This window comes from Zingiber officinale, chromosome 8A (genome assembly GCF_018446385.1).
Source record: "Zingiber officinale cultivar Zhangliang chromosome 8A, Zo_v1.1, whole genome shotgun sequence".
NCBI lineage: Eukaryota > Viridiplantae > Streptophyta > Magnoliopsida > Zingiberales > Zingiberaceae > Zingiber > Zingiber officinale.
The window spans coordinates 134,782,873-134,810,582 of record NC_056000.1 but is presented as its reverse complement, the minus strand read 5'-3'; the positions used below and the strand labels follow the sequence as shown (position 1 = coordinate 134,810,582).

General features: G+C 34.3%; 2 protein-coding genes across 2 annotated transcripts; one reads left to right on the top strand and one right to left on the bottom strand.

The window, feature by feature from the left end:
• The first annotated feature begins 241 nt into the window (after window positions 1–241).
• LOC122011302 (transcription termination factor MTERF8, chloroplastic-like) lies at window positions 242–7,165 on the top strand. The gene is made up of 4 exons (XM_042567689.1): window positions 242–579; window positions 653–1,183; window positions 1,228–1,294; window positions 7,118–7,165. Exons 1-4 carry the CDS (start codon window positions 242–244, stop codon window positions 7,163–7,165), a joined length of 984 nt encoding a protein of 327 aa, XP_042423623.1.
• Window positions 7,166–11,513: 4,348 nt separating this feature from the next.
• On the bottom strand, window positions 11,514–13,261 carry LOC122011301 (zinc finger MYM-type protein 1-like). The gene is made up of 2 exons (XM_042567688.1): window positions 12,203–13,261; window positions 11,514–12,059 (listed from the first exon to the last, which is right to left on the bottom strand). Exons 1-2 carry the CDS (start codon window positions 13,259–13,261, stop codon window positions 11,514–11,516), a joined length of 1,605 nt encoding a protein of 534 aa, XP_042423622.1.
• Window positions 13,262–27,710: the final 14,449 nt, after the last annotated feature.

Here is a 27,710-nt window from a genome sequence, read left to right as displayed (position 1 = left end):
ATCAAGAAGGGTTCTTAGAGGGCAGCCCAAGTCCAATATTATTAATATTTAGTTACGTACCCCATTTATCCACAAATCAAACAAAGATGCTCTTTGGGAATCCATCTGGATTTTGATTTCCAGTTTGTGGGCAGATGTAAGAAAATGGAAACATACAGGGGGCAAATGTGAAGTTGTCCCCGAAGCGGGTTTCAAGTAGGGTTTTACAGTTTGCTCTCTGGTCGGACGGCGCGCCGACGCGATGCTTCGCTCCCTAGTCCGCTGCCATGCGCTCCCTCCGTCGACGCAACTCCGTCGCGTCCTCTTCTTCTCCACCGGAACTTCCGTCTCCTCCTCAGGCGTCACTGCTTCTCCCGATCCCCACTTCATCGTCGAATACCTCATGAATTCATGCGGGTTCTCCGCCGACGATGCTTCCAAGGTTTCTAAGTTTTGCCCTCGTATTAAGTCCACAGAGAAGGCTGACGCCGTTCTTGGATTCTTCAGATCTCAGGGCCTTGATGGTGCTAATCTGAGAAGGATAATAGCTTGGAAACCAGGATTGCTCGGCTGGGATGTGGAGACGAACCTCGCCCCAAAGTTTAAACTTTTGCGCGAAATGGGATTATCTGAGTCCGACATCATCGTTATCGTTCGTTATTGTCTCCAACAGCAAGATCCCGCTTCTCCTCCGATTTAAGGTTTGGGAAAGTTTATTGGGATCGAAGGAGATCCTTCTCAAGAATCTCCGGAGGTGTGGATGGTTTTTTAGCAGCAACATTGAGAATGTAGTACGCCCCAACATGAACTTCTTACGGGATGAATGTGGTATTCCTCAAGACCGACTTTCTCTTGTCATTAAAAGTCACCCCAGCTTCATCGCGCAGAATCCTGAATCCCTCCGGGCTTTGGTAGATAGAGCTGAGGAGATTGGAATTCCCCGTGAATCTAAAATGTTCCTTTGGATTCTTGATGTGCTGCACGGGGTCAGCAGGGAAAAATTTGAGGCCCATGTAAAGATCATGAACAGCTTTGGTTGGTCGAACTCGGATTTTGTTACTGTAGTCAAGAAGCATCCAACTTTTTTATGTCTTTCAACAGAGGTATTGCAGAGAAAGATGGAATTTTTAGTTAAGGATGTTGGAATGGCACCTTTAGACATTGCTAAGATGGCAGTGGTTTTACGATTAGGTTTGGAAAAGAGGTTAATTCCTCGATTTCATGTGATGGAGATTTTAAAATCTGAAGGGTTATGGACTTCACAGATGATGTTATCTACGTTTTTCTCATCGCCGGGACCAAAATTTTTGCAGAAGTATGTACTCCCTTACAAAGATAAATTACCCAAACTGCATGATTTCTTGTGAGTTGTAGCTGAGTTTGAGAGGAATATCCAACAGGGGTTTATTTGGGTATGATTTTTTTCTTGGATAACTCGTTCTAGTTTCTGATATACGCCACTTATTACTTTCCTTGTTGGCCAATTATAAATGTAATTGCTAATACAGACATGAGGATACTAGTTTTTTTTTTCAAATTTATTTTCTAGTACCTGATTGACTTGCAAAGCACCTGTTTTAGGAAGTTGTCAGTTGAATTCCTTGCAAGGTAGAAGAAACTGTGCTTTAAAATAAAAAAAAAAAGAAGCAATTTTTTACCCTGTTTTCTTTCAGCAAAGTTTGATTCATGTCGTGTGGTACAGTGACATCTGCCAAGGTTAATAAGAAATCACTTTCCTTCTACTTAACCTATCTCATCTCTTAATATTGTTGAAAGCGGAAGGAGAATAGAATTCTAGTTAGAAGCTTCTTTGTTGAGCTTCATTGAAAATGTCACTCTTATTATGTGGATAGAGTCTGACACCTACTTAAATTTCCTTTTTGTTAACACAAAAATTACATTCTATTTCTGAATGCTGTCAATTACAAATTCTTACATATATGTGAAACACTGTTTGTCTGAGATTCTTCTTGTATAGTAATTTGAATTGTAAAGTATGATAAATGTAGATTAGTGTATTCTTGAGAACTTGAGGTGCGAGGAGTATAAAGACCAAAAAAAGCTTATTTATTATTATTATTCAAAGTTATCTAAAGATCTTCTACTACTATGTATATGGTGGTTCTCAAAAGAAGCTCAGGCAGTCACCAAGGCAGCTTTGGTTGTTGACTTACATCTCATACTTAACAGCCCCTTTGATCTGTTTTACCTCTTATTGCTTAATTTCAAAAAAGTATCTCATTTTACCTCTTATTGCTTTAATTCTTTAATTTTACGTGCTTATTTATACGTTGTTTGATTGGATTTATATTCCTCGGTAATCTGTGTGTTAGTGTGTTATGTGCTTTCTTGTATGTTATTGGGTTATGTGTTTTAGGGCCTTGGAATATGAAGTAATAAAGGGTAAAAATTAAAAGGTTATTTCAAATTATGTAAATCATCAAAAAAAAAAAAAAGAAGTGTTTTTAAAAAAAAATGTCAAAAGGGTGTTCCAATTTCCGAGAATATTCTCAGTGTTGTTATAGCAGGTAGGTACTACTACTTGCTACCATGTGTACCGACTATTCTTTAGCTGTTAACATGTATAATAATTAATATAATACTGTTGTAATGTTATAGTAGTTATTTAGTAGCTTCTACAAATGTATGATAGTTATTTAATAATTTTTTATAATTGTTTTAAAGTGATTTTGATGAAGTTTAAATAATTTTATTCAAGTTGTTAAGAGTATTTTTGATATAATAGGATTTACAATTTAAAATTTTAGGGTCTAAGATTTAAGGTTTGGAATTTACCTATAATTGTCTAAGAGTTATTTAGTAACTTCTATAACTATGGAGCATATATTTAGTAGTTTTTACAACTATATACTAGTAACTTCTACGTAGTAGTTTGTATAACTATTTTAAAGTAATTTTGACCAATTTAAAATGATTTTTATAAAGTTTAAACAATTTTAATTAGGTTAGTAAAGATGATTTTGAAATAATAATGTTCAAGGTTTAGGATTTTACACAAGATTTTAAGGTTTAGAATTTAAGATTTCGCTATTATTGTGTAGCAATTAGAATTTAAGTAGCTAATACAACTGTTTTAAAATGATTTTGACTAATTTAAAATGTTCTTAATGTAGTTTAAGCAATTTTGATCAAGTTTGTAAATACTATTTTGATATAATAGTACTTTGTGTATAAGTAATTTTGATTAAAATGAAATAATATATTTTTCACATTGTAGTAAATATTCGGTAGCTATTATACATTGTAGTAGTTACTCAATAGCTGCTAAAACATATTTTCGGTATAAAATATTTATAGAACGCTCATTTGATTTTTTTGAAAAAAGATGTCCTTTTAAAGATTTGTATAATTTGGAATGCTCTTTTCTTTTTTATCTAAATAATAGATTGGGTAAATCAAAAGTCATTATATTATCTTAAAGAGAAAACTAATCTTGACAATAATTTCAAGATCACTTATTTGAAGAAAATGTGTCAATGCTTACATTAAATCAAAGGCTATAATATCTGAAGAGAGGTATTTGGTCACTAGCAAATAAGTTAGTGGCGATGGCCAAAATGAGGTGAGTCGATCAACTTGATCGAGATACAATCCCCTCGGGCAATAGTGCAACAGCGGCAAGCTGTTTAGTGGGTTACTCAAGCATCCATGATTCAATCTCAGTTACGACGCACTGCAAGATAGTTTTCTCTAGTGAGATGAAAAATTTGGAAAGTTGCCTATTGAGCAAGGAGTCGCGCACGCTTTTGGATTTGCTTGTTAGGTGGTTTGTGAGGCCGAGTCATCCACCTTCAGGATTAGTCGGATTGCAAGAACTGGACACTTGGATTATTAAAAATATATGAAACTATTGTACACCCAGTAGTTTCTTTCGATAGTCATTGTAAAATACTCCTGTAGTGCGTAAAAACCTGGACAAAACCAACCGCTAGGTGAGAAGTACTGTGCTTTCGAATTTATCTGGTGGGTAGGAGGAAGATCATCAACTTCTAGGACTAGTCGGGTTGAAGACCTCCATATCTAAATGAAAAAAATGACAATTTCCTAAAGGACACTCCTAAAATTGTTGAATTCTCAAAATGCGCACTTACATTTCATATTGCCCAAAGGGCCATGTGCGGAACACATGGCCACAGTAGGCCCGGACAAATAATATATATATATATATATATATATATATATATAGTCCTAATTAAACTTTGTCTCTGCACATGCCCCGCCCTCGCTTCACCCTTCGCACACCCTTTGGCCTCCGCACACCCTCCGGCCTCCACAGTCCACACTTCTCAACAAGCTACATGGCTACTTCCTCTGCAACAAGGAAGCTCAATCAAAGGTAACCCTAATTCCCTAAACATTTTTTCCCTTGTTCCGCAAAAAAGATGCAACGTTGGCCTCTTTATTCTTTTGAAATTTACTTTCAATTTGGACTTAATGGCTAAATCTTGATTATAGATGTTTGATTTGTGGCCTTGTTGTGCTTTGTGAACGGGGGCGGCCGCTGCCCCATCGGGCAACGATGTTGTGACTTGTGAAGTGAAGAGCTTCAACTGTGGCACTACTATTGAACCTACCCCGAAATTAGACCGAGGGACGCACCCTCTACAACGTGCCTGTTAGCGGTAGTCACAATTTACCTACACCGAACCAATATCCTAGCTCTTCCCTTGCAAAGAGCGCACTTATTTTCTATTATACCCCTCAAGTCTTTCAACCTTTAAAAAATTGATTTTCTTTATTTAAACCGAACCCAAAAAAAAAAATTATAATTTCATATAAAAGTGATTGATGACCTTAATTCATGATCATCTCGTAAATTTATAATTTTTTTTAAAAAAAATTAAAAATTATAAAAATTAAAGGAATGTTAATAAAAGTAAAAAATATTTATTTTATCTTTTTAAAATATATAATTACATGAGAAAAAATGGAATAAAATTTTAAAATTAAAATTTTAAAAATTAAAGAAAAATTACTAATGTTCATTTCTTGAAACTAACATCATCTTATTGTTGATTTCTTGAAATCAATACCACCTTGGTGCTAATTTCAAAAAATCAACAACCCTGTAGTGTTATTATTCGAAAACTTTGAGACAACTAGCACGGACCCATAAATTCTTGTATGAGTCTCAAAAATAGGATTTCATACCATAAATACCTTTCCCTACACTATCCTCCTCCAAGACATGTCAATTTTTCAGAAATTCAAATCCCTTATGTCGATCAATAGGTTTCAGTCAAAACTCATTGATGAACCTAACAAGATCTTATTTGACTTATTCCAAGTTTTGTAGATTTCTATATATCCCAAAGTAAAAATATGTCATGAGTTATTAGCTTGAAGACATTCTCAGTAGTGCTCAAAAGATTTTTAAAATTTCAGGCTTTGAGGCAATTGGGACAGACCCATAAGTTCTTGTAGGGGTTTCAAAACTAGGATTCCACACCATAAATACCTTTCCAATACTACCCTCTTCCTACATATCAATTTTTTAGAAATTCAAATCTTATAGGTTCATTGATAGAGCTAACAAACTTTGATTAGATCCATTCCAAGTTTCAGCGGTTTTTGCAGTGCCCTGCAGTGTAAATGTGCCCTAAGTTTTTAGTTTGAAGGCATTTAAGCAAATGCTCAAAATGTTTTTAAAATTTCAGACTCTTAGGCAACTAGCACGGATCCATAAATTTTTGTAGGGATTTCGAAACTAGAATTCCACACCATAAATACATTTCCTACACTAGCCTATTCCGGTACAATTATTCCACCGTCGGATTGAATTTTACAACTAAACCGTCTTCAAAGGAAAAATGGTGGAGGGGGAGTGGTCTTGATTTCAATTGCAATTATTTCATCGCCTGATTGGATTTACAACTGAACTATCTCTACCCACCTAGAAGAATCTTCATGGAGACGATGATGGAGGGAGCGATAAAGCTCTACTCACATCATTTCACCTCCGGAGTGGACGTTACAATTGAACCGTCTCCAACCACCAAAAGAACTTTAGTGGAGACGATGGAGGGAGCGACACTTAACTATATTGATCAAATGAAGAAAGTTTTCATTTCAACTCAGACCATCCCACTCCCAGCCTAGATGCTATTATTGAAACACCTTCAATCGCCAGAAATTCTGTTCGTTTCTTTTCTTTATCTTCTGTTTGTGTGTTTGCTTTGCTTTCATGCTTTGCACTTTGATTGGTCTTGTCGGCACTGTGTTGTTTTTGCTTGCATTTCCCATTTGTTCCCTCATAATGCTTGAGAATCGCAAAAGTTTTTTTAAGTTTGATCGTCGAGTTTTGGATTTCATGACATGATTGGATCTTTGCTTGCATGTTATCGGTTAGTGTGGTGATGGATTTCTATCTTGATAGATTAAATTTAATAGTTTATATTTACCGAATGAGGATCTTAGCCATGCTTATTCTTTATCCTCTTGTCTATGAGTTACATTCATAATATTTGTTATTCTAGAACTTGCTTTGTTTTTTTTTTAGATTAAGCATGCATGAATGTGATGAAGATTTCTTTCTTGTTCAACTTTTAGTTTATTTCCTTGCTTAGTTACTAGTTGAATAATCCACCTACCTCATTCTAGTTTCTGATAGGCTTCTGCCAAGGTTACTTAGAAATCATTTTCCTTCTACTTAACCTATCTCATCTCTTCCTACTGTTGAAAGCTGATGGAGAATAGCATTCTAGTTAGAAGGTTCTTTGTTGAGCTTCATTGAAAATGGCACTCTTATTTTGTGGATAGAGTGGGTCACCTACTTAAATTTCTGTTTGTTGACACAAAAATTACAGTCTATTTCTGAATGTTGTCAATTACGAATTCTTACATATATGTAAAGTACTGTTTTCCTGAGATTCTTCTTGTATAGTTATTTGAATTGTAAAGTATGATAAATATAGATTAGTCGATCAATGAGAACTGCAAGTGACATATCTGACAGATGAACACTTGGGATTATCTGGTGAAGCATAAATTTAATTTGGTTTAAATTGTATAAAATGGAATTTAATCACAAATGTATATATATATTTTTAATGTAAATTTGAAGATTAAATTTTTGATTCAATTGGATTATCCATTTTGAACTGAATTATTCCCACAGGTGCGTACTGCTGCAATGGCATACATAGCTGCTATTGCTTTTCTTTGATAACCCAGTGCGATAGTGCTGCAATGGGACACCTTCTAGCATCCTTACCAGAATGTGGAGACAAACCCAGCTCCGAAGTTCCAATCATCCTGAGATACAGGACTATTGATAGACTGAGTTCGTCGACTTCATGACATCCCGTAATAAACCTTAACTCCACAAGATTTAACTAAGCAAGCAGAAATAAATCCTGAGTTTGAAGGATAAACCAACACTATTGAAGGCACAAAGAACATTGTTCAAAATCTGAAGTACGATGACAAACTATTATTTCTTCAAGCAAATGGAACGTAGGTTTGGTCTACTAGTTCGGGTGGCTTAATAATATGTGGCATATACATGCACGCGGCTGCGACAGAAAGATGAATTTCTCTAAGAGCATCCGCAATGTTAATTCGTTATAACATCCATCATCTCATCAAAAAGTATGGGTCCGCTGTTACATAGTCATTATAACAATATATTTCTTTCACTCACATCACTTTTAATATTTACACTCATTATTTGTGGATCCCACCGTCCACTCACTCATCTCTCTTACTATTTTTAAATAATATTAAAAATTTTATAATTCAAACAAAAATAAAATAAAATAAAAATTTGTGAACATCTTTGAACATCCTCTCTCCTCTCTCTTGTGAGTAGGCATTATAACACTCACAATGGAGAGAGGATATTAAATAAGTATTATAATATTCATTTAATACTTTATTGAGGATGCTCTAATTGGGCAAGTAGAGAAAAAGATGTACACATACAGGGGTCAGGATTAGTGATGATAGATTTGATGTCATTTAAAACCTTGGAATTGTTAAAGCTGAACTTCATCCATCCATCCATCCTATAGGATGTCTAGATTTAATGCCAAAGGATCTGACCAATACAGGATGAAAGAGATAAGAAGCTGGGTTTTAAAAATAGAATCCAGCTTGACACATAAGAATTTCGATGACAGATGAGAAAGAGAAAAGTAAAAACAATCTTTAAAAACTTCCGTTGGAGATGTTGGTACTCTATATATATAGTCTTGTATAATGTTCATTAAGTTCTCGAGATGGTGCGATAATTGAAATATGAAGTGTTGTCCTATTTGGGTATTGGGTTGAAATTCAGTACATTCGAGTACGTCTTTCTTTACCTTGGGCACTGCACTAATAATTAGTAGTCATTCATAATTTACTTCCTCCGTGTTAACCTAGTGACAGATTAGTAAAATCGAGCAAACTATTTTTTGTCACATTATATAATGTTGATTATTATAAAAGTATTATGCAAGGCTGAGTTTATCCTTTTTTTACTCCAATTATTAACTCTGAATGGTTGGGACATGTATATTGTTATTAGTGTCTCTCTTTCAAAATCCATTGGGATTAAAAATATAGTTCAAGTGGAAGATCACTTCATTTTAAAAATCTTCTGCTAAAAAAATAATATAAACACCCAGGAGAAGCGATATGTTTTTGAAGAGAAGAGGCTTTTGATATCTCAATCATCCACAAATCAAACAAAGATGCTCTTTGGGAATCCTTCTGGATTTTGATTTCCAGTTCATGGGCAGATTTAAGAAAATTGAAACATATAGGGGTGTGAAGTTGACCCGGAAGCATGTTTCAAGTAGGGTTTTACCTTTTGGAACCTTGGAAACCAGGATTGTTTGGCTGGGATGTCGAGACGAACCTTGCTCCAAAGTTTAAAATTTTGCATGACATGGGATTATCTGGGTCCAACATCATCAATATCGTTCGATGGCACTCTAACGTTATTGTCTCCAACAACAAGAATGTGCTTCTCACCTGATTTAAGTTTGGAAAAGTTTATTTGGATCGAAGGAGATCCTCAAGAATCTCTAGAGGTGTGGATGGTTTTTTAGCAGCAACATTGAGAATGCAGTGCGCCCAACATGAACTTCTTATGGGATGAATGTGGTATTTCTAAAGAGCGGATTTCTCTTGTCCTTCAAAGGAACCCAAACTGCCTAAGTCTTTGTGAGTTGTAGCCGAGTTTGAGAGGAATGCCCAACAGGGGTTTTTCTTGGATAAGCAATGATATTTAACTAATCTTGTTCTAGTTTCTGATATGGTTTACTTGTTACTTTCCTAGTTGGCCAATTAAATGTAATTGCTAATATAGACATAAGGATGCTAGTTTATTCCATATTCCTTTTCTACTACCTAATTGACTTGCAAAGCACTTATTTTAGGAACTTGTCAGTTGAATTCCTCACAAAGTAGAAGACATTGTGTCTTTTAAAATGTAAAAAAAGTGATTTTTTTTCCTATTTTCTTCCAGCTAAGTTTGATTCGTGTTGTGTGGTACAGTGATATTTGCCAAGGTTAGTAAGAAATCACTTTCCTTTTACTTAACCTATCTCATCTCTTAATATTGTTGAAAGCTGAAGGAGAACAGAATTCTAGTTAGAAGCTTTTTTGTTGAGTCTCATTGAAAGTGTCACTCTTATTCTGTGGATAGAGTCTATCACCTACTTAAATTTCCTTGTTTGTTAACTGATGGCCTCTTTTTCCAATCACTCGAGCTCCTTTCCAGAAAGTTTAATCTGTCTTCCAACTTATGAGATCCAACACTTTGAAATGATTAGAGCTTGGATCAGCTTTCTGATATGAACACTCTGACTTTCAAGTTAGTCACCAAGGAAGGAGGAAAAAAAAGATACGATGCAAAAAGAATAAGAGAAGCTTGGTAGAGAAGAGTTGTCTTCGCTTGCGAGAGTAAGAAGACCAACATAAAACTGCTACTGTAACAACAAGATATATTGATCGTGGATTAAATGACTCCCAAAATACTATAGCAATAGATGCAGCAATGTACTGCAGCACCCGATAAATATATTACTCGGAAGTACACTCTGATGGCTCATATTACGATAGCAACGTATTATAGCAGCCAAGTAATATATTTGATCAGAAACATAATTAGATGGCCAAGGTTACTGAAATAACGCTCTATAGAAGCATTACTATAGCAAAGTTATGCCCCCGCGGACTGGATCAACCGGTTAAGGCGTGACATCTTTGCACAATGAGTTGTAGGGTCGAAGGTCCACGGACGCGCACTGGATGAATAATCTGGGCCGGCTGTGTTAAATCCGGAGACACCACGCTTTAACCGGGCCAGCATTCACCGCTGATTTACCTCCTCCTAGGATCCCTGGGGGTCAGGCCTAGGGGGCCGCTGGGCGGCGGGACCCGCCTTTTTGCATAATTACTATAGCAAAGTTATTGCAGCAATCGAGAATGAATTGTCCAGGTGAACCATCTGGCTTGTGGAATAAGGTACTATAGTATAGTTACTATAGCACGGTGGATGGATTGCTCGGGGGGAGATTCTAGCGACTTGGGATGCTCGGGGATAAATCTGGATATTATCATATATTCCTCCTTCAAGTTGGACTGAAAAATGAAGTCTGAATAAAAAATATCAAGTCGAAGAGAAAAAAGTTCAGGAATAAATCTGAATATCATCAGATGCCCCTCTTTTAAGTCGAACTGAAAAGTAAAGTAGAATGAAGTCCTATTAAAAATGTTAAGTCAAACAAGATCAATCTGAAGAGAACCCTAGAAGTCATCATGTGCCTTCCAACTTATGAGATCCAGCACCCTCAAATGTAATACATATTAGAGCTTGGGTCGGCTTGCTATCACGACCCCTCCAATACTTAAGTCAGCCATCGAGGAAGGATGAAGAAGAAGATATGATGCAAAAAGAAAAAGAGGAGAGCTTTGGTGGAGAAGAGTTATCTCTACTTGCAAGAATAAGAAGACCAATGTACCTTTTTCCTTACCTCGGTTCTCTTTATATACCCCTGGAAAAGGAATCTCCACGTAAAACCTGACCTTGTAAGGTCGTTGAGGGCTAAGGGAGACCGTTGTTAGACCGTACATTGATATTATCGGATTATTAGCAAGCAAATTGTTAGACATTGTAATGCCATTATGCTTTAAGGTTTATTGAGCTCGGATGAAAAAGTGCTGGTCTTGTAGCATCATGTGATATTATAGCAGCGAGAATGTATTGCCCGGGAAAAATAGATTAATTAACCGGAAAACCGAAGCATTATATGGTTGCAAAAAGTGAATACGCTCACCCCCAACGCCCCCGCCAACTCGTCCCAGGGCCAACATGGAGGAGGTAAATCACGGACGACCAGTGGCGGATCCAGGAATTCAATCATGGAGGGGCGACCGTGATTTAAGCGCAATGAAATTTTTTTGAACAGTTAATAACTTCTATGTAATTAAAAAAAAAATTAAATAACTTGCATACAAGAGAAAAAGGTACAATATTATGAAAAGAAACTAGTACAATAATATTAAAATTTTAAAGCAACCTACTAACGAATACGTGACAATTGCATTCTTCGAGACTCCATGTTCTGAAAACGCTGTAAAATTGGCTCATTGTCGACAGTATTAAAAACATCTTTCTTGATATATACTACCAAACTATCATTCATCCATTCATCTCCAATCCTATTTCGCAAATCTGTTTTGACAATATTCATTGCCGAAAACACTCTTTCAACAGTTGCAGTAGCAACTGGAAGAAGTAAGGCTAGCTCAATCATCCGATAAACCAAAGGAAACACACGGTTCTTCATTGTTTCAATCATTTTCTTTACAAGAGCTCCCAAATCTGAAATGCCTTCAAACCGTTCATCTGATCTGACGTCATCAATATATGTTTCAAGCTCTTGTTCAACCAACATACGCTCATTCCAAGAAAAATCATCCTCATAAAAATGAGCCAGGCGCACTAACTTCTGTACATCAAATCTAGAGAACGAGTTTCTAGGATCAAGACATGACATATAAATCAACAAATCTGTAGTTGTTTCAGAGAAACGACTATCCATCTCCTGTAGAATAATATCGATAACCTACAATTTAAAAATCAAACAACAAAAGTAAAAATTAATAAATATGTTAATGTTTAAAAGAATTTAATTGACGGTAAACAAAAAAAGAATTATGAAGTTACCTCACAAAAGATTTCAACATGGTAGTAGTGATAAAAATTAACATTTTTTCCATCTCTCTTCAAACGACTACGGTTGTTGATGTTATCTGTCATATTAATTATTTCAATGGAATGAGTGTTACAAAACTTCTTCACATCCTCAAGTAAAATATCCCATCCAGAATCTCTCAACTTTTGCAATTTGCATTTCACATTATTGATCAAACGCATCGCATTCACAATATTTTGATCTTTCTCTTGTAGAACGGTTGACAAATGATTTGTGATTGCCAATATACGTTTCATCAATAGTAGAATAAACACAAATTCATACCTCTCCATTCTTTCAACCAAAGTTCTACTTAAACCCTTAGAAGAACGATCACCATCATCAATCAAATTTTGAAGAACCTCTATAACAGATGGCCACATTTGTTCAATACGACATAAAGTTGAATGATGAGACCCCCATCGTGTATCTCCAGGTCTAGCTAGACTAGTTTCTTGGTTTAGTCCTCTACCAGAACTAATCTCTCCTCTTTCAAGAAGTTTAACTTTTCTATCATGTTCAAGTTGTCGAAGTTTGTCGGCCCTTTTGCAAGATGATGCAGATGTGTTCACAATCGAACCAACAATCCACATGAAATCACAAACATATTGATTTGCTTGAGCAACAGCTACAACCACTAGCTGGAGTTGATGAGCAAAACAATGAACATATAATGCATACGGATTTTCTTTCATTATCAGTGACTTTAAGCCATTAAATTCTCCAGACATATTTGAAGCACCATCATATCCTTGACCCCTCAATCTCGCCACTGATAAACCATACTTAGCAAATAAAGAGTCGATTGCCTCCTTCAAACAAGCAGCTGTAGTTGTTGCAACATGAACTACAGCCATAAATCGTTCAATCACCTCTCCATGCTTGTTCACATATCTAATAACAACTGCCATTTGCTCTTTCACTGAACAGTCACGAGCCTCATCAAGTAGTAAAGTGAACCATCTATCTCCAAGATCAGCTAGAATAGCATTTGTGGTCTCAACTGCACAAGCATTCACCAATTGCTTTTGAATTTTTGGGGCAATCATTTGATTATTTCCAGGTGCATTCATTCCAACAACTGCCGCAACTTCTGGACACTCTGAACTATACCATTTGAGCAATTCTAAAAAATTTCCTCTATTGGATGATGTCGAAGACTCATCATGTCCCCGAAAAGGTAATCCTTGTAACAACAAAAATCGAATTACTTTTAAAATGGAAGTCAAGCGTTTGCGATAAGCAACTTCAAGCTCATGTTTCCCCGATGAAAATGAATACTCCACACTTTGTCTTTGATTCTTGAAACCCTCAAACTGTATCCTTGCCTCATTGTGCGCACTACCAACTCCACCTACATGCTCATTGAATTTTTCAATTGCTTTTTTCCAATTTATGAAACCAGATCTCGTAAACACATCATCTCCTCCAAACCCTATATTACTAGGTCTAAAAAGATAACACCAGAAACAAAAGGTTGCATCCTTTGAAACACTATACTCCAACCAATCACGGTCTTTAAACCAAACCTCTCTGAAACATCTATTATCTTTACCCATTTTTTTTCTTGGAAAATTATGGCCTCGAGGTTGACAAGGGCCGATAGCAACATATTCTTTTCGAATACGATCTCTAGCACCAACATCATACTCTTCAATCAATTTTCGTAAACCAGGATCAGCAACAATTTCTACTTCACTACTCAGATTTTCAATATTTTCAAATAAAATTTGTGGAGGAGGAGGTGGTGGTGGTTGTGGTGCAGGAGTAGACTCTTCATCCGGAACACTAGACGATTCAATTGAACTCCTAGGTCTCTTTGCAAAATATCTCAACATTTTCTACAAATAATAATGTATGGGAAAAAATTATCAACATAAAATAATGTGAACCATTTAACAAGAGAGGTGATAAAAAGCAACTAAATATTTAAACAATTAAAATTTTAAATTATTAATTGTATCATACATGGTAATCAAGAAATAATCAAATAATTATTAAAAAAATAAAATAAAATTCAGGTATAAAATAAAATAAAATCCACCTACCTGAAGGCTGAACCGTTGAAGACTTCACCTTTGAGCTTTGGCGCTTTGCCGCTTTGATCGGAACTCGGAAGAGAGGAAAAAAAAACCTTTGGCGTAGGACTTTCCGGCTTTGCCGTTTTGGTTGGTGCTCGGCAGCGAGAAGAAACAAAGGGCAAGACCAAGATCACAAGGTTAAAGTGGAATGGAAAATAAAAATATGAAGAGATAAAGGGTGAGCGGCGGCGGAAACAAAACAAACAGAGGAGGAGAGATAAAAACAATTAAATAAGTATAAAAATAAACCTTTATATAAATTATATATGGAATGGAAATATGACAAAGTGGACACGTGAATACGTGATTGTGTCAAACTGGACACGTGGTCCATAATTAATCAAATGAACTGTTCTTCTTCGTCTCTTCGTTTTCCCCGTCTCCTGCTTGCTGCTTTGATTGTAATTTTTTCTACGCCACGGTGAAGCACTCCGATTTTTTTTTTTTTTGGTCTGCCGGCAAGGGGGGGCGACCGCCGACGCCGCCCCCCCGGTACATCCGCCCCTGCGGACGACTACTAGCCTTTGGAATAGTGACTAACACATAAGGGAGACATTTATCTCGTCTTTGTCAAGATTCAAACCTCAGACCTCATGATGACAACACCTCATGTCGTGCGCTAGCCACTAGACCCATCCGAAGAGACACTATATGCACTATAGTATCATGTATCATTCGGGAGTGTCGATTGATTGTCGGGCATTGTAGCGGTCAATGTACCTATAACATATGGTAGCATCTGTACTGTAGCATCCGAGTAATATATTACTCTCCCGATATTTATAGATGGCTCAAAGTATGTAGCGCACTATAGTTAGTATAGCTCACGAAAATGTTTTGCTGGGAATATAGTCTTGGAATACTATACTACAAAACATGCAGTATTTAGGGACGAATTCTGGAATAAATTTATAAAAAAAAATTATTGCAAATTTTTTGGGATGAATTCTGCGATGAAAAAATTCTCGTTGCCAATTTGGCGATGAATTTGAGGACAAAAATGACGATGAATAATATTTTTGTCGCCAAATTGGTTGCCAATTTTGCAAAAAAATAATCTTTGTCGCAAAATTGATACTAGAGATGGATTCGGCGACGAAATTGGCAATGAATTATAATTTTGTCACCAAATTTATGGCCAATTTTGTAACAAAAATTATATTCATTGCAAAATTATCATAGTCACCTCTGCGACAAAAACAACTCTTGCGATGAATATTATTTTCGTTATAGATTTTTCAACGAATTTGAAGACGAAAATAATAATTTAAAAAAATTTATGATCTACAACAAATTAATTTTCGTCCCAAAATTCGTCCCAGATTTTGGGACGAATCTGTAAATTCGTCCTAGATTCTGGAATGAATTCTGGGATGAATCTATGAATTTGCCCCAAAATTTGGGACGAATATTGGGAATTAATTTGTTGCAAAATTTTAAGATAATTTATCTACAAATTATTTTCGCAGTCAAATTTATCCCTAAATCCCAAAGAATTGAATAGAACCCATTTTACAATTTAATCAAATCCAATACATATTTATAATGCGTGTACAACAAAATTAAATAGCACATCGATCATAAACATTCAACACATCATAATTAACTTCATCACATCCTATTTAACATATATACACATCTATTAATATTTAAAATTAATTTTACAATAATACAAATCCAAAGTTCCACAAATCAATTCTTCAAGACTCCAAGAAGTTACAAGTCCAACACTCCTAAAAGTTATACAAGTTTTTTTCAAAATAAACTATACATACATCAACTCATCTTTTTTTTTTTACAAACTTTCTTCCCCATCAAATCTTCTTTTCCTATATAAAAACAAACAAACAAACTAGATTATTTTTAACAAGAAAGATAAGTGTACTTAAATTATAAAATTAGAGTGATATTAGAGGTTGCCGATTGGTTTGAAAGTCAATATGTATGTCTTGCTACTTACAAATAATATAACACGATGAATTTGAATGCATTTGTTACCAATCTGTTATTTTTTCTGCCCTTATGGTTCATATGCAAACATAAAATGTCAATTGTTTTAATTGATAATTATTACGTTAAGAATTGAAGGAATAATTTTTTTGTTCTAAAGTAAGTAATACTTTTAGCGGGCTTTAAATCCAAGAATATTTTTAAACCATCATTCTACTCAACAATCCTTGTCAAGACCCATAGCTGAATTGTGAGAGATCTCATTCAAATTGATTTTCGTACTGTTAATGGTTAACATAATTCCAGAGCTGATTGTTAGACAAGGTGCTAGGAATCATATGCATGCCTCTTTAACATCTTATCTGATAACTCCCATGGATCTATAACATCAACTTCCCATCCAATAGAATCATCAAGTTTTAGATTCTCGAACAACTCTTCCCGCTTCTCCTCATCAGAATTAATTGGAAGGTCTAAATAAGGACTTAAAGATATCAAAAATGCATGAAATAAATTTCTATGTGTTTGTATCATTCTTCTAATAGTAAATATGTCCTCACCCATAATTTTTTCCAAACATATTTAGTGTGGTGATTTTTTTACCCAAATATGTCAAATTTGGATTAAAAAATCACCACACTCAATACATTAGATCAAAAATATAGATGAGGGCATATTTATGATTAGGAGAATGATATAAACACATAGAAACTTGTTTCATGAATTTCAATGTCTCTAAGTCCTTAGTTAGGCTTTTCGATTAATTTTTATGTTTTTTTAAAAGATAAAAATTAATCAGAAGACCTAAATAAGGACTTAGAGATATCAAAATTTCATGAAACAAGTTTTTATGTGTTTATATCATTCTCATTATCATAAATATGTCCTCATCCATAATTTTTTCCAAATATATTTAGTGTGGTGATTTTTTACTCGAATTATGTCAAATTCGGGTTAAAAAATTATCACACTCAATATATTAGCTCAAAAATATGGATAAGAATATTTTTACAATTAGGAGAATGATATGAACACATAGAAACTGTTTTATGAAATCCTGATGTCTTTAGGTCCATATTTAGTGAAACATATATACTTTACTACTAATTAAGAAAGTTTCTATTCAACTCATATTCGTAGATGTGGCCGAAACCTTAAAAACGAACACAGTGACATCAGAATTTTATGAAATAATTTTTTATGTGTTTATATCATTCTCCTAATCATAAAAATATCCTCACCCATATTTTTGACCTAATATATTGAGTGTGGTAATTTTTTAACCCAAATTTGGCCTAATTCAGGTAAAAAAATCACCACACTGACTATATTTGGAAAAAATTCTGGATGAGGACATATTTACGATTAGGAGAATGATACGAACATATAGAAGTTTATTTCATGAAATTATGATGTCTCTATATCCTTATTTAAGTATTCCAATTAATTTTTATCTTCTTTAAAAAAATATAAAAATTAATCGGAAGGCCTAAATAAGGGCCTAGAGACATCAAAATTTCATGAAACAAGTTTTTATGTGTTCGTATCATTCTCCTGATTATAAATATATCCTCATCCATAATTTTTTCTAAATATATTTAGTGTGATGATTTTTTTAACCCAAATTAGAGTAAATTCGGGTTACAAAATCGCCACACTCATTATATTAAGTAAAAATTATGGATGAGGACATTTTACAATCATATGAACGATACAAATACATAGAAACTTGTTTAATGAAATTATGATATCTCTAGATCCTTACTCTGGTCTTCCGATTAATTTTGAGAAAAAGATGCAAATTAATTGGAAGGCTTAAATAAGGACCTAGAGATATTGAAATTTCATGAAACAAGTTTATATGTGTTCGTATTGTTCTTATGATCATAAAAATATCCTCATTTATAATTTTTACCTAATATATTGAGTGTAGTGATTTTTTCTACCTATATTGTTCTTATGATCGTAAAAATATCCTCATTTATAATTTTTACATAATATGTTGAGTGTGGTGATTTTTTAACCTGAATTTGTCCTAATTCAGGTAGAAAAAATCATTACACTAAATATATTAGGTAAAAATTATGGTTGAGGATATTTTTATGATGATAAGAATAATACAAACACATAGAAATTTATTTCATGAAATTCTGATATCTCTAGGTTCTTATTTAGGCATTCCAATTAATTTTTATCTTTTTTTTTTTAAATTCAATTCTGGGATGAATCCTGGATCCGTCCCAAATTTGAGAACAAATTCCTAGATTCGTCCCCAAATCCCAGAATTGATTTTTTTTTTTTTTAAAAAAAGATGCAAATTAATTGGAAGGCCTAAATAAGAAGCTAGAGATATAAGAATTTCATGATACAAGTTCTATGCGTTCATATTATTCTCATGATCATAAAAATATCCTCATTCATAATTTTTACCTAATATATTGAGTGTAGTGATTTTTTAACCTGAATTTACCTTAATTCATGTAAAAAAATTAGCACACTAAATATATTTGGAAAAAATTATGGATGAGACATATTTACCTTAATTTTTATATTTTTAAATATATTATTCTCATGACCGTAGGCCTTCTGATTAATTTTTATATATATTTTTTTAAAAAAATCAATTCTAGGACAAATCCTGGATTCGTCCCAAATTTGGGAAAAAAATTCATGGATTCGTCCCCAAATCTAGGATAAATCCAGGTTTTGTCCGAGAATTGAATTTTTTTAAAAAAAAATAATCGGAAGGCCTAAATAAGGACTTAGAGATATCAAAATTTCATGAAATAGGTTTCTATGTGTTCTTATCATCTCGTGATCGTAAATATATCTTCATCCATATTTTTGACCTAATATATTAAGTGTAGTGATTTTTTAACTTGGATTTGATATAATTTGGGTAAAAAAAATCACCACACTCAATATATTAGGTCAAAAATATGGATAAGGACATATTTACGATTAGTAGAATGATACAAACATATAGAAACTTGTTTCATAAAATTCTGAACTCCCTAGGTCCTTATTTAGGTTTTCTGATTAATTTTCATCTTTTTTTTTTAATTTCAATTCTGGGACAAATTCCTAGATTCATCCTTAAATCTGGGGCGAATCCAGGATTCGTCCCAGAATTGATTTTTTTTTTACAAAAGATAAAAATTAATCGAAAGGCTTAAATAAGGACCTAGAGACATCAGAATTTTATGAAATAAGTTTCTATATGTTCGTATCATTTTCCTAATAATAAATATGCCCTCATCCATATTTTTGACCTAATATATTGAGTGTGGTAATTTTTAATCCAAATTTGACATAATTCAGGTAAAAAAATCACCACACTAAATATATTTGGAAATAAATTATGGATAAGGACATATTTACGATCAGAAGAACGATACGAATACATAGAAATTTGTTTCATAAAATTCTGATGTCTCTAACGCCTTATTTAGGCCTTCTAATTAATTTTTATCTTTTTTTTTTAAAAAAAAAAATCAATTCTAGGACGAATCCATGAATTCGTCCCATAATTGAATTTAAAAAAAATAAAAATTAATCGGAAGGCCTAAATAAGAACCTAGAGACATCGAAATTTCATAAAATAAGTTTTTATGTGTTCATATCGTTTTTCTGATCATAAATATATCCTCATCCATATTTTTGTTTGACCTAATATATTGAGTGTAGTGATTTTTTAACGTAAATTTGACATAATTCGGGTAAAAAATTACCACACTAAATATATTTGGAAAAAAATTATGGATGGGGATAGATTTACGATCAGGTGAATGATACGAACACACAAAAACTTGTTTCATGAAATTTCGATATTCGTAGGTCCTTATTTAGCCCTTTCGTTTATTTTTATCTTTTTTTAAAAAAAATTCAATTCTAGGACGAATCCTAGATTCGTCCTAGATTTGGGGATGAATCATAGATTCGTTCCAAAATTTACAATGAAAAATTAATTTCGTTGAAATTTAGCAACAAATTATGCGACGAAATATTATTTGTTGCTAATTATTGGACGAAAATTTTTTATTGTAAAGTTTGTTGCTAATTTGGGATGAATTGTTATTTTGTTGCTAAATTTGTTGTTGATTTGGGATGAAAAATATTTGTCCCTAAATTTTGTCCCTAATTGTTTGATTTTTTTTAGTGCTAGAGCGATTTACTGTAGCAACAAGATATATTGCTTGTGGATGAAGTGTGACTCCCAGATACCGTATCAGTAATACTATAGTACCCGATAAATATATTACTCGTAAATATAGTCAATGGTTCATATTATTGTAACAACAGTACTTAAATAATAGAGCAATATATTGTTGTGAACACCATAGCAACGGAGTATGAATGGCTGAGGAGAACAATCTGATTTATGGAGTAAGCTATTGTAGTATGATCAATGGCGTAGCCAAGATCTTCAAATGCCCTGGACTAAATTACGACAATAATAAAATATACATGTATACTAAACATTTAACAAACATATAATATTTATATACCAATATCCTTTTACATAGTTCAAATTTCATACAACATACTTCAATATCTACTTAAGCTGTGCTCGACGAGATTTTAGAGTATAAAACTCATCTATTACTGATTCCAAGTCTATTTTCTCAGACAATTGTCGTTCTATGTAGAGAATCATGCAATCAGAAAGTAAATCATCATCCATCTTGTTGCGACGTGTCGTTTTGAGAAATTTCATGGATGAAAAAGCTCTCTCTGCCGTTGCAGTTGATACAGGAAGAGTCAAGACAAGACAAATCAATATCTGAATCATAACATAACTCTCAGCCATTTTGGTCACAATCATTTCTCTCTATAATGCAGAAAGAGTAGAAATTTGTTGAAATTCACGATCACAAACTATGTCAAGTTGATAGTGTTCCAATTCAGCTCTCAAAGCATGAATTTCTTGTTGGGTAAAATCAGCCGGATAAAATTTTGATGCAAGCTTGCAAATATCGCCCATATTAAATTTTTTAAATAAATCAGTAGGATCCAAAGCTGAACAAAAAGCAAGAAGTTCCATTGTTGCCTCACTGAATCTACAATTTAGTTCCATCACTTAAAAATCTATTGCAGCATTAAAAATATTATAGTGATAATGATGCTCAACTGTGACATGGTCTCGTTGTTGACAATAATAATTAACTTTATAACCACAGCTCATATCAGGCATCTCAATATTATGTCGTTCACAAAAAATCTTTACCGTCTCAAAAAATTCATCCCAACCATCTTCTCTAAATTTTAGAAGGATAACTGTTGTGGTTGAGACAAATTTTAAAGTATTCACAATGTCTTGTGATTTATTTTGTAGAGTTTGACAAATAATGTCAGTGGTTTCTAAGATATTTTCCATCAAAAATAACACAAATATAAATTCAAAACTCATAATTATGTTGCATATATAAACTACAAGCTTCCCCACGTATTGTACCATTTGGCCCATTTTCACTGAGATTTCCAAGGATCTTACAATTGCATACATGTCTATTAAGTTCCTAACAAAATCATAATGAGAGCTCCAACGAGTAGCACCAGGTCTATGCAATGTACCAAGTTGATTTGCTCCTCTACTAGATTCACACTCACCAATGGCCAACATATATGCAATCTCTTCTTGTTGAGCAGATTGCATATCACTAAGACAGTAAGACGTTTAGGAGGCGCGGTGACGAAGTATACAATGGAAGTTAAATAAGAAAAGAATTGCCAAATAGAAGGCACATCCTTAGCAACTGCAACCAATGTTAACTGTAAGCGATGAGCAAAACAATGTACATAATAGACATATGGACAATCTCTAAGAAATAATGCTTGAAGCCAATTCCATTCACCACGCATATTACTTGCACCATCATTCCCTTGTCCCCTCATGTTGTGGATTTGAATATTGTGTTGAAGAAAGATGTCAGAAAGTAATTTCTTAAGGTTTGTCAATGTTGTGTCCTCAACACTCAAAATCTCAAAGAAACGTTCCACCAAAAATCTAGAATTATTAACAAATCTAAAAATAAGGGTCATTTGCTCTTTTCTAGATTCATCTTGAGCTTCATCAACAAGAATACAAAACTTGACATCTCTCAATTCATCTCGAATCATTGCTCTCAGTTTATTAGCAAAAATATGCAATATTTCCTTTTGAATTTGCGGAGAAGTGTATTTAGCATTTTGCGGGGCATTATGTAACACAACTTTTGCAATTTCATCATTTAAATGTGCTTGAAATTTCAACAATTCAATAAAAATTTCACGATTGAAGGAACTCTCTGATTCATCATGACCTCTAAAAGAACATCCTTGAGTTGCAAGCCATAATAAACCTTCAATTGTTACCTTTAGACGCAACCTATTCTTTATAATTTCTTCCGTAGATTGGCATTCAACACTTTGTCAATATTTTGCTTTGGTTTCATCAAATCCTGAACACATTTCACACATCTATTATGTGATGAAGACAATGAACCAACATGAATAAGAAATGCACATTTTTCTCCATTATTAACTCTCTTCCAACTATTAAACCCTTCAGAAACAAGTGCAGAACGAGCCATTGGATTACTTGTATTCTCAAAAAGAAAGCATGGAAAACAATATGCTTTATCCTTTGAAGGTGAATATTCTAGCCAAGGAAATTGTTTGAACCAAACATATTGAAATCGACGATTTTGCTTTCCAATTTTTGTTCTTAGATACTCAACAAGTTTGGGTTGATAAGATCCTGCTTTGATATATGCTCTTCTAATCTCATCCTGGTCATTAACAGAGTATTCACAAATCAATTTTCGTAATCCTGGATCTCGTTCAATAGAAGAAATATCAAATTCTTCTTCTCTTTGTTCTATTGGCTTAGATACAAAATGAGGTTGTAAATCGGAAATAGAGGATCCAATTGTTGGTCTAAGAGGTATATCACATTGCAATTGATTATAAGATTGATCATCTCTTTTCCTAAAAAATGACAGTAATGTTTTTGGCTTTTTATTTGAAGGTTGTTCGTGTTTCATTTATAACCTAAGGAAAAAATAACTACAAATTAATTATTTATAACTTAAAAACAAAAAATAACTACCAATCAATTATAACAAACTCAATCATATTATTCATTTTATGACAAACTCAAACACAATAATAAATCAATTTATAATATCACAATATTCCCTGGTATTAGAATCATAATTTTCAGATAATTTAAAATTTTAAATAATTTCAAATAAAATCACAACTACAAATCTAAAATTACCTGTGAGGTTGTGATTTATCACTTTAAGATAAAGAGAAATCCACTGTCTACCCGTAAAATCCAGTGCTATGCTGAAACTTGAAATGCCTGAAATCAAAAATAAAAATAAAGGACTTAAAAAGGGAAAAATGTGGGAATTTAGAAGTAAACTTAGGACCTTCCACTTTTTTTTTAACCACAACAATCACAAATAACAATGAGTATCACATTTAAATTGACAGAATTTTTAAAATTTTTCAGAAATTTAACCTAGGTCGGAAACGGCTTTCCTAAAAAAATTAGGGCAAAGCGACTATGATTCTATGAGGAACAATCTCTATTTTCTTTTTTAATATGATGTCAATTCTAATATATTTTTATTGAATAATAATAGTTGGATGGAATGAAAAAAAATTATTAGTATAACATATATAATCCTTTAATAGATATGAGTACGAGGATGGATATCTGATACCCAATGGGTATAGGCATGGAGAATGTGGAATCTGATCCAAATCCGACCTATTGGCATCCCTATAATTATACACTGATGTAATTTGGAAGACTCATGATGGTCCGCCCAAATTGTCAAAAAGCAAGTAGCTAAATGTATTAGAAGTTATGGACCAAAACAAAGTAATATCCTTAGAAAGATAGTAGAAGCAAATGAGTTTGTGGCCTTATGGCCTTACAAAATAGCCCAATAGCAGTGAGACTTTAACACCCTATTTGGAAACAACTTGAGTGAAGGAATTGAATTGAATTCCATTAGGAATTGAATTCTGGCAGGAATTGAATTCAATTCCTATGTTTAGAATGGATTAGTGAATAATAGAATAGAATTGAATTTCTTAATTTGGAATCTATTTGAATTGAATTCCATTCTTATACATTTACCATTTTATCCTCATAACTAACTATTTAATAATCAATTTAAGTATTAGAGAATAGAAAGAAGGGATCGCATAGTTAAGACAGCAGTATGAAGAAGGTGGCACACGGGAGAAACGGTGCAAGGAGAAGTTTTCGGCGCAAGGAGAAACGGCGCACGGGAGAAAGGCAGGAGAAAACAAGAAAGTCGGCAGATGGAAAAAAGGGTTTTAAGTTAAAAGGACAATTAAATAATTTTAGTTGTTCATGGTGGTAAATTCCCTATCCAAATCTGACCATTTGAGATCTGATTTACTGTTCACATTTTGAATGGAATTGAAATTGAATTACATATCAAATCCATCTCAAAAATTCATTTCAAATTATGAAATTGAATTCTAATTACCATAGGAATTCAATTTCATAAGATTCCAAACGGGATGTAAAAGTTTTTTCTACACCTGTCCTTGGCATCTAGGGGGAGGGAGAGAATTGAAAGAGGTCCTGAGGGGTCTTGTCAAAGGCTTCCCTGATATCCAGATCATTGGGACCAATCTCGGCAGGCCACACCCAACTTTTTCACATTGATACTTACATCGCTTAAATTTAAAGTTGGTTTTGAAGAAAGCACTCATCTGCTCCCGTACTCGTTTGTTCACTTCTGGATCTATCTAGAAGTTGACTTTCAACCTCTTATCTTGATCAATGATAGTATATCTTGGCGATCTAGTTCAGTCTGAAGATTGTCAAGTTCTTGCCCCTTTACCTTCAACACATACTGGTGTTGGGCCTTCAACATTGCTCTACACCTTTGGTGGTTTTTGTTTGGAGAGTTGCATTTTCCAGTTGGAGCTCAAATTGTGTCACCCTTTCAAAAGCTGGCCTCTTGCAGGATATTGTCACCTCTGCTTGGGAGATAGCAGTCATTTTCTCTTGAGCATGTATCCAGAAGAGGTCGGAAAAAGGGGTAGTTGGTAAATCCAGTTTCTCTCGAGCTCGCTTGATGATTTCATTGACAACTGATATATGCTGGCAACAGAGGGAGGTTAACAGCAATCACCTCTAAGTTTAAAAAGTAAGTTGTACCTTATAAGTCTCCTTGGCAACATGATCCAACAGTGCTAATCACGACAGTTGTGAAAGAGGAAATGCCCCTTCTATCCTGGAGAATTCTAGTTGCGGCTCAAAGGATTGGGACAACGACCTCTTAGCTTGGCTACGGAGCTTCGGCCCAAGCCTAGTCCTAGTCTAGCTTTCTAAGGGCATTATGTCCGAGGGAGCCACATCGCTAGGCGTTGGAGACATTGCCCATGGGCAGGGAGGTGGAAGCTGGAGTTTGGGGGGTTAATAGACGCATTGCATGTAACTCAAGGGAGTGTGGTTCAGGGGAACTGGATGCAACTCTCTACGGTGAGTTGGAGGTCACCTTTTATAACGCTCTAGCCGCGAAATCTTGGGGGCCGTAGAATCTGGCTCTAGATATTTTGACATGGCAACTGCAAGAGGAGATGCAATTGGGGAAGGTGATGTAGTATCATCCGAGAGAGCTGATTCCCCTTTGTCCATCACCTGGTTGCACACCATCAGGGAGGAACTCGTTGGGGATTCATTTTCAGCTCTGGAACTAGTAGCAGAAGAGCTCTGGGTTTTTCCTTTTGGGAAACAAAGAAGACATCGTGGCATACCTGATTATAGACTCTGCAATATAGAAAGCAAGTTTAATTATCAGACAGTTACAGGCAAAGGGAAAAATATATGTCCTACCTAAGGTGATGCTTGGGTTCAGCAGGGCCGGACGTATCCTCACCAAAAAAAGTGCTTCTGGATAGCATTTTTAAAATCTTCCCTCTCCCTATATTGGCCTATAGCCAGGCGAAAGGCAACTGGTGATCCATTAACTCAAGGAAAGAGAAGGATAGGGTGGGCTCACAAAGAAGAATTCCTTCCGACTCTTAATAGTTCTCTTAGACCCAATCAAGAATTGGGTAATTGATCTTGACACAAAGTAAAATACTCTTGGTTCTTACATCTTCAACTGAAAGAAGCACTAGAAGAGGGGGGCAGTAGGCTCTACCTGTAGATATATCAAAATTATCAGGAAACCTATCATCAACCTCTAGGAATTCAGGGTGATTGGATTAAGAGACAAAGATAGATGACGAGAGAGAGAGAGAGAGAGAGAGAGAGAGAGAACAGGTGCAGAGGGAATCGCAAGCCATTAGTTCAAAAAGAAAACTATAGAGTTAGGCCAAGGCAAATGAGCTCGGTCACTCTCAGTGGGGGCTACTAAATCATGGTCACCCGGGATGCACTAGTGTTCGTGAAAGGTCTCAATGACAACTGGTTGAAGACACAATCAAAAGGTATTGTTGAAGGTCAAGAGAATAGAATATGTAGACTTAAAGAAGTTTATATATGAGTTAAAGCAAGCGTCAAGATAATAAAATATAAGATTTAATAAAGTCATTTAGTCTTATGGTTTCAAAATGATCAATGAGAATCATTGTGTTTACTTGAGAAATGGAAAAAGGAAAGTTTGTCATCTTATGATTATATATTGATGATATAATAATAACTGGAAGTGATATAAAGTATGTGATAGAAGTCAAATTATCGCTTTTATCACAATTTGATAAAATAGATATGAGAGAAGTTGAGTACATCTTAAGAGTGAAAATCAATAGAGATCGATCTAAAAGGCTTTTGGATTTGTCTCAAGAGACTTATATCACTAATATGCTACAACACTTCAATATGTTAGATTGTAACATTGAACAAACACCTATAGTGAGAGGTACTATTTTGAGCAAAAGTATGTATGCCAAGACTCCTGAAGAAATAGCTGAAATGAATAAACAATTATATGTCAATGTCATTGGTAGTTTAATGTACACTATGTTGTATACTGATCCTGATATAAACTATGTTATTGGCTTAGTTAACTATTTCCAGTGAAACCTAGGATCGAGACATTGGAAATAGGTGAAGAGGATATTCAAATATCTCAAAGGGATAACAAATTATTATATCTATTTTCGAGGATTTAAGATGAGCCTGAAGGGTTATACAGGTGCAGATTGAGTAGGAGATCATGATGACTGAAAATCCACATATGACTATGTCTTCTTGCTGAATGGTGGAGTCATCTTATGGAACAACAAGAAATAGGCTTGTGCAGCCTATCAACAATGGAGGTTGACTATGTGTAGGGCTATAAACAAGCCGAGCCGAGCTGAGTTTGGGGTATTCAAGCTTGTTTGATAAGGCAACCAAGCCAAGCTGAGTCGAGCTTAAAATGAACCAAGATTTTGAAATGAGTGTTCAAGCTTGGCTTGGTTTATTTTTTATGAGCTTGAGCTTGTTTGAAGCTTGGCTTGAGCT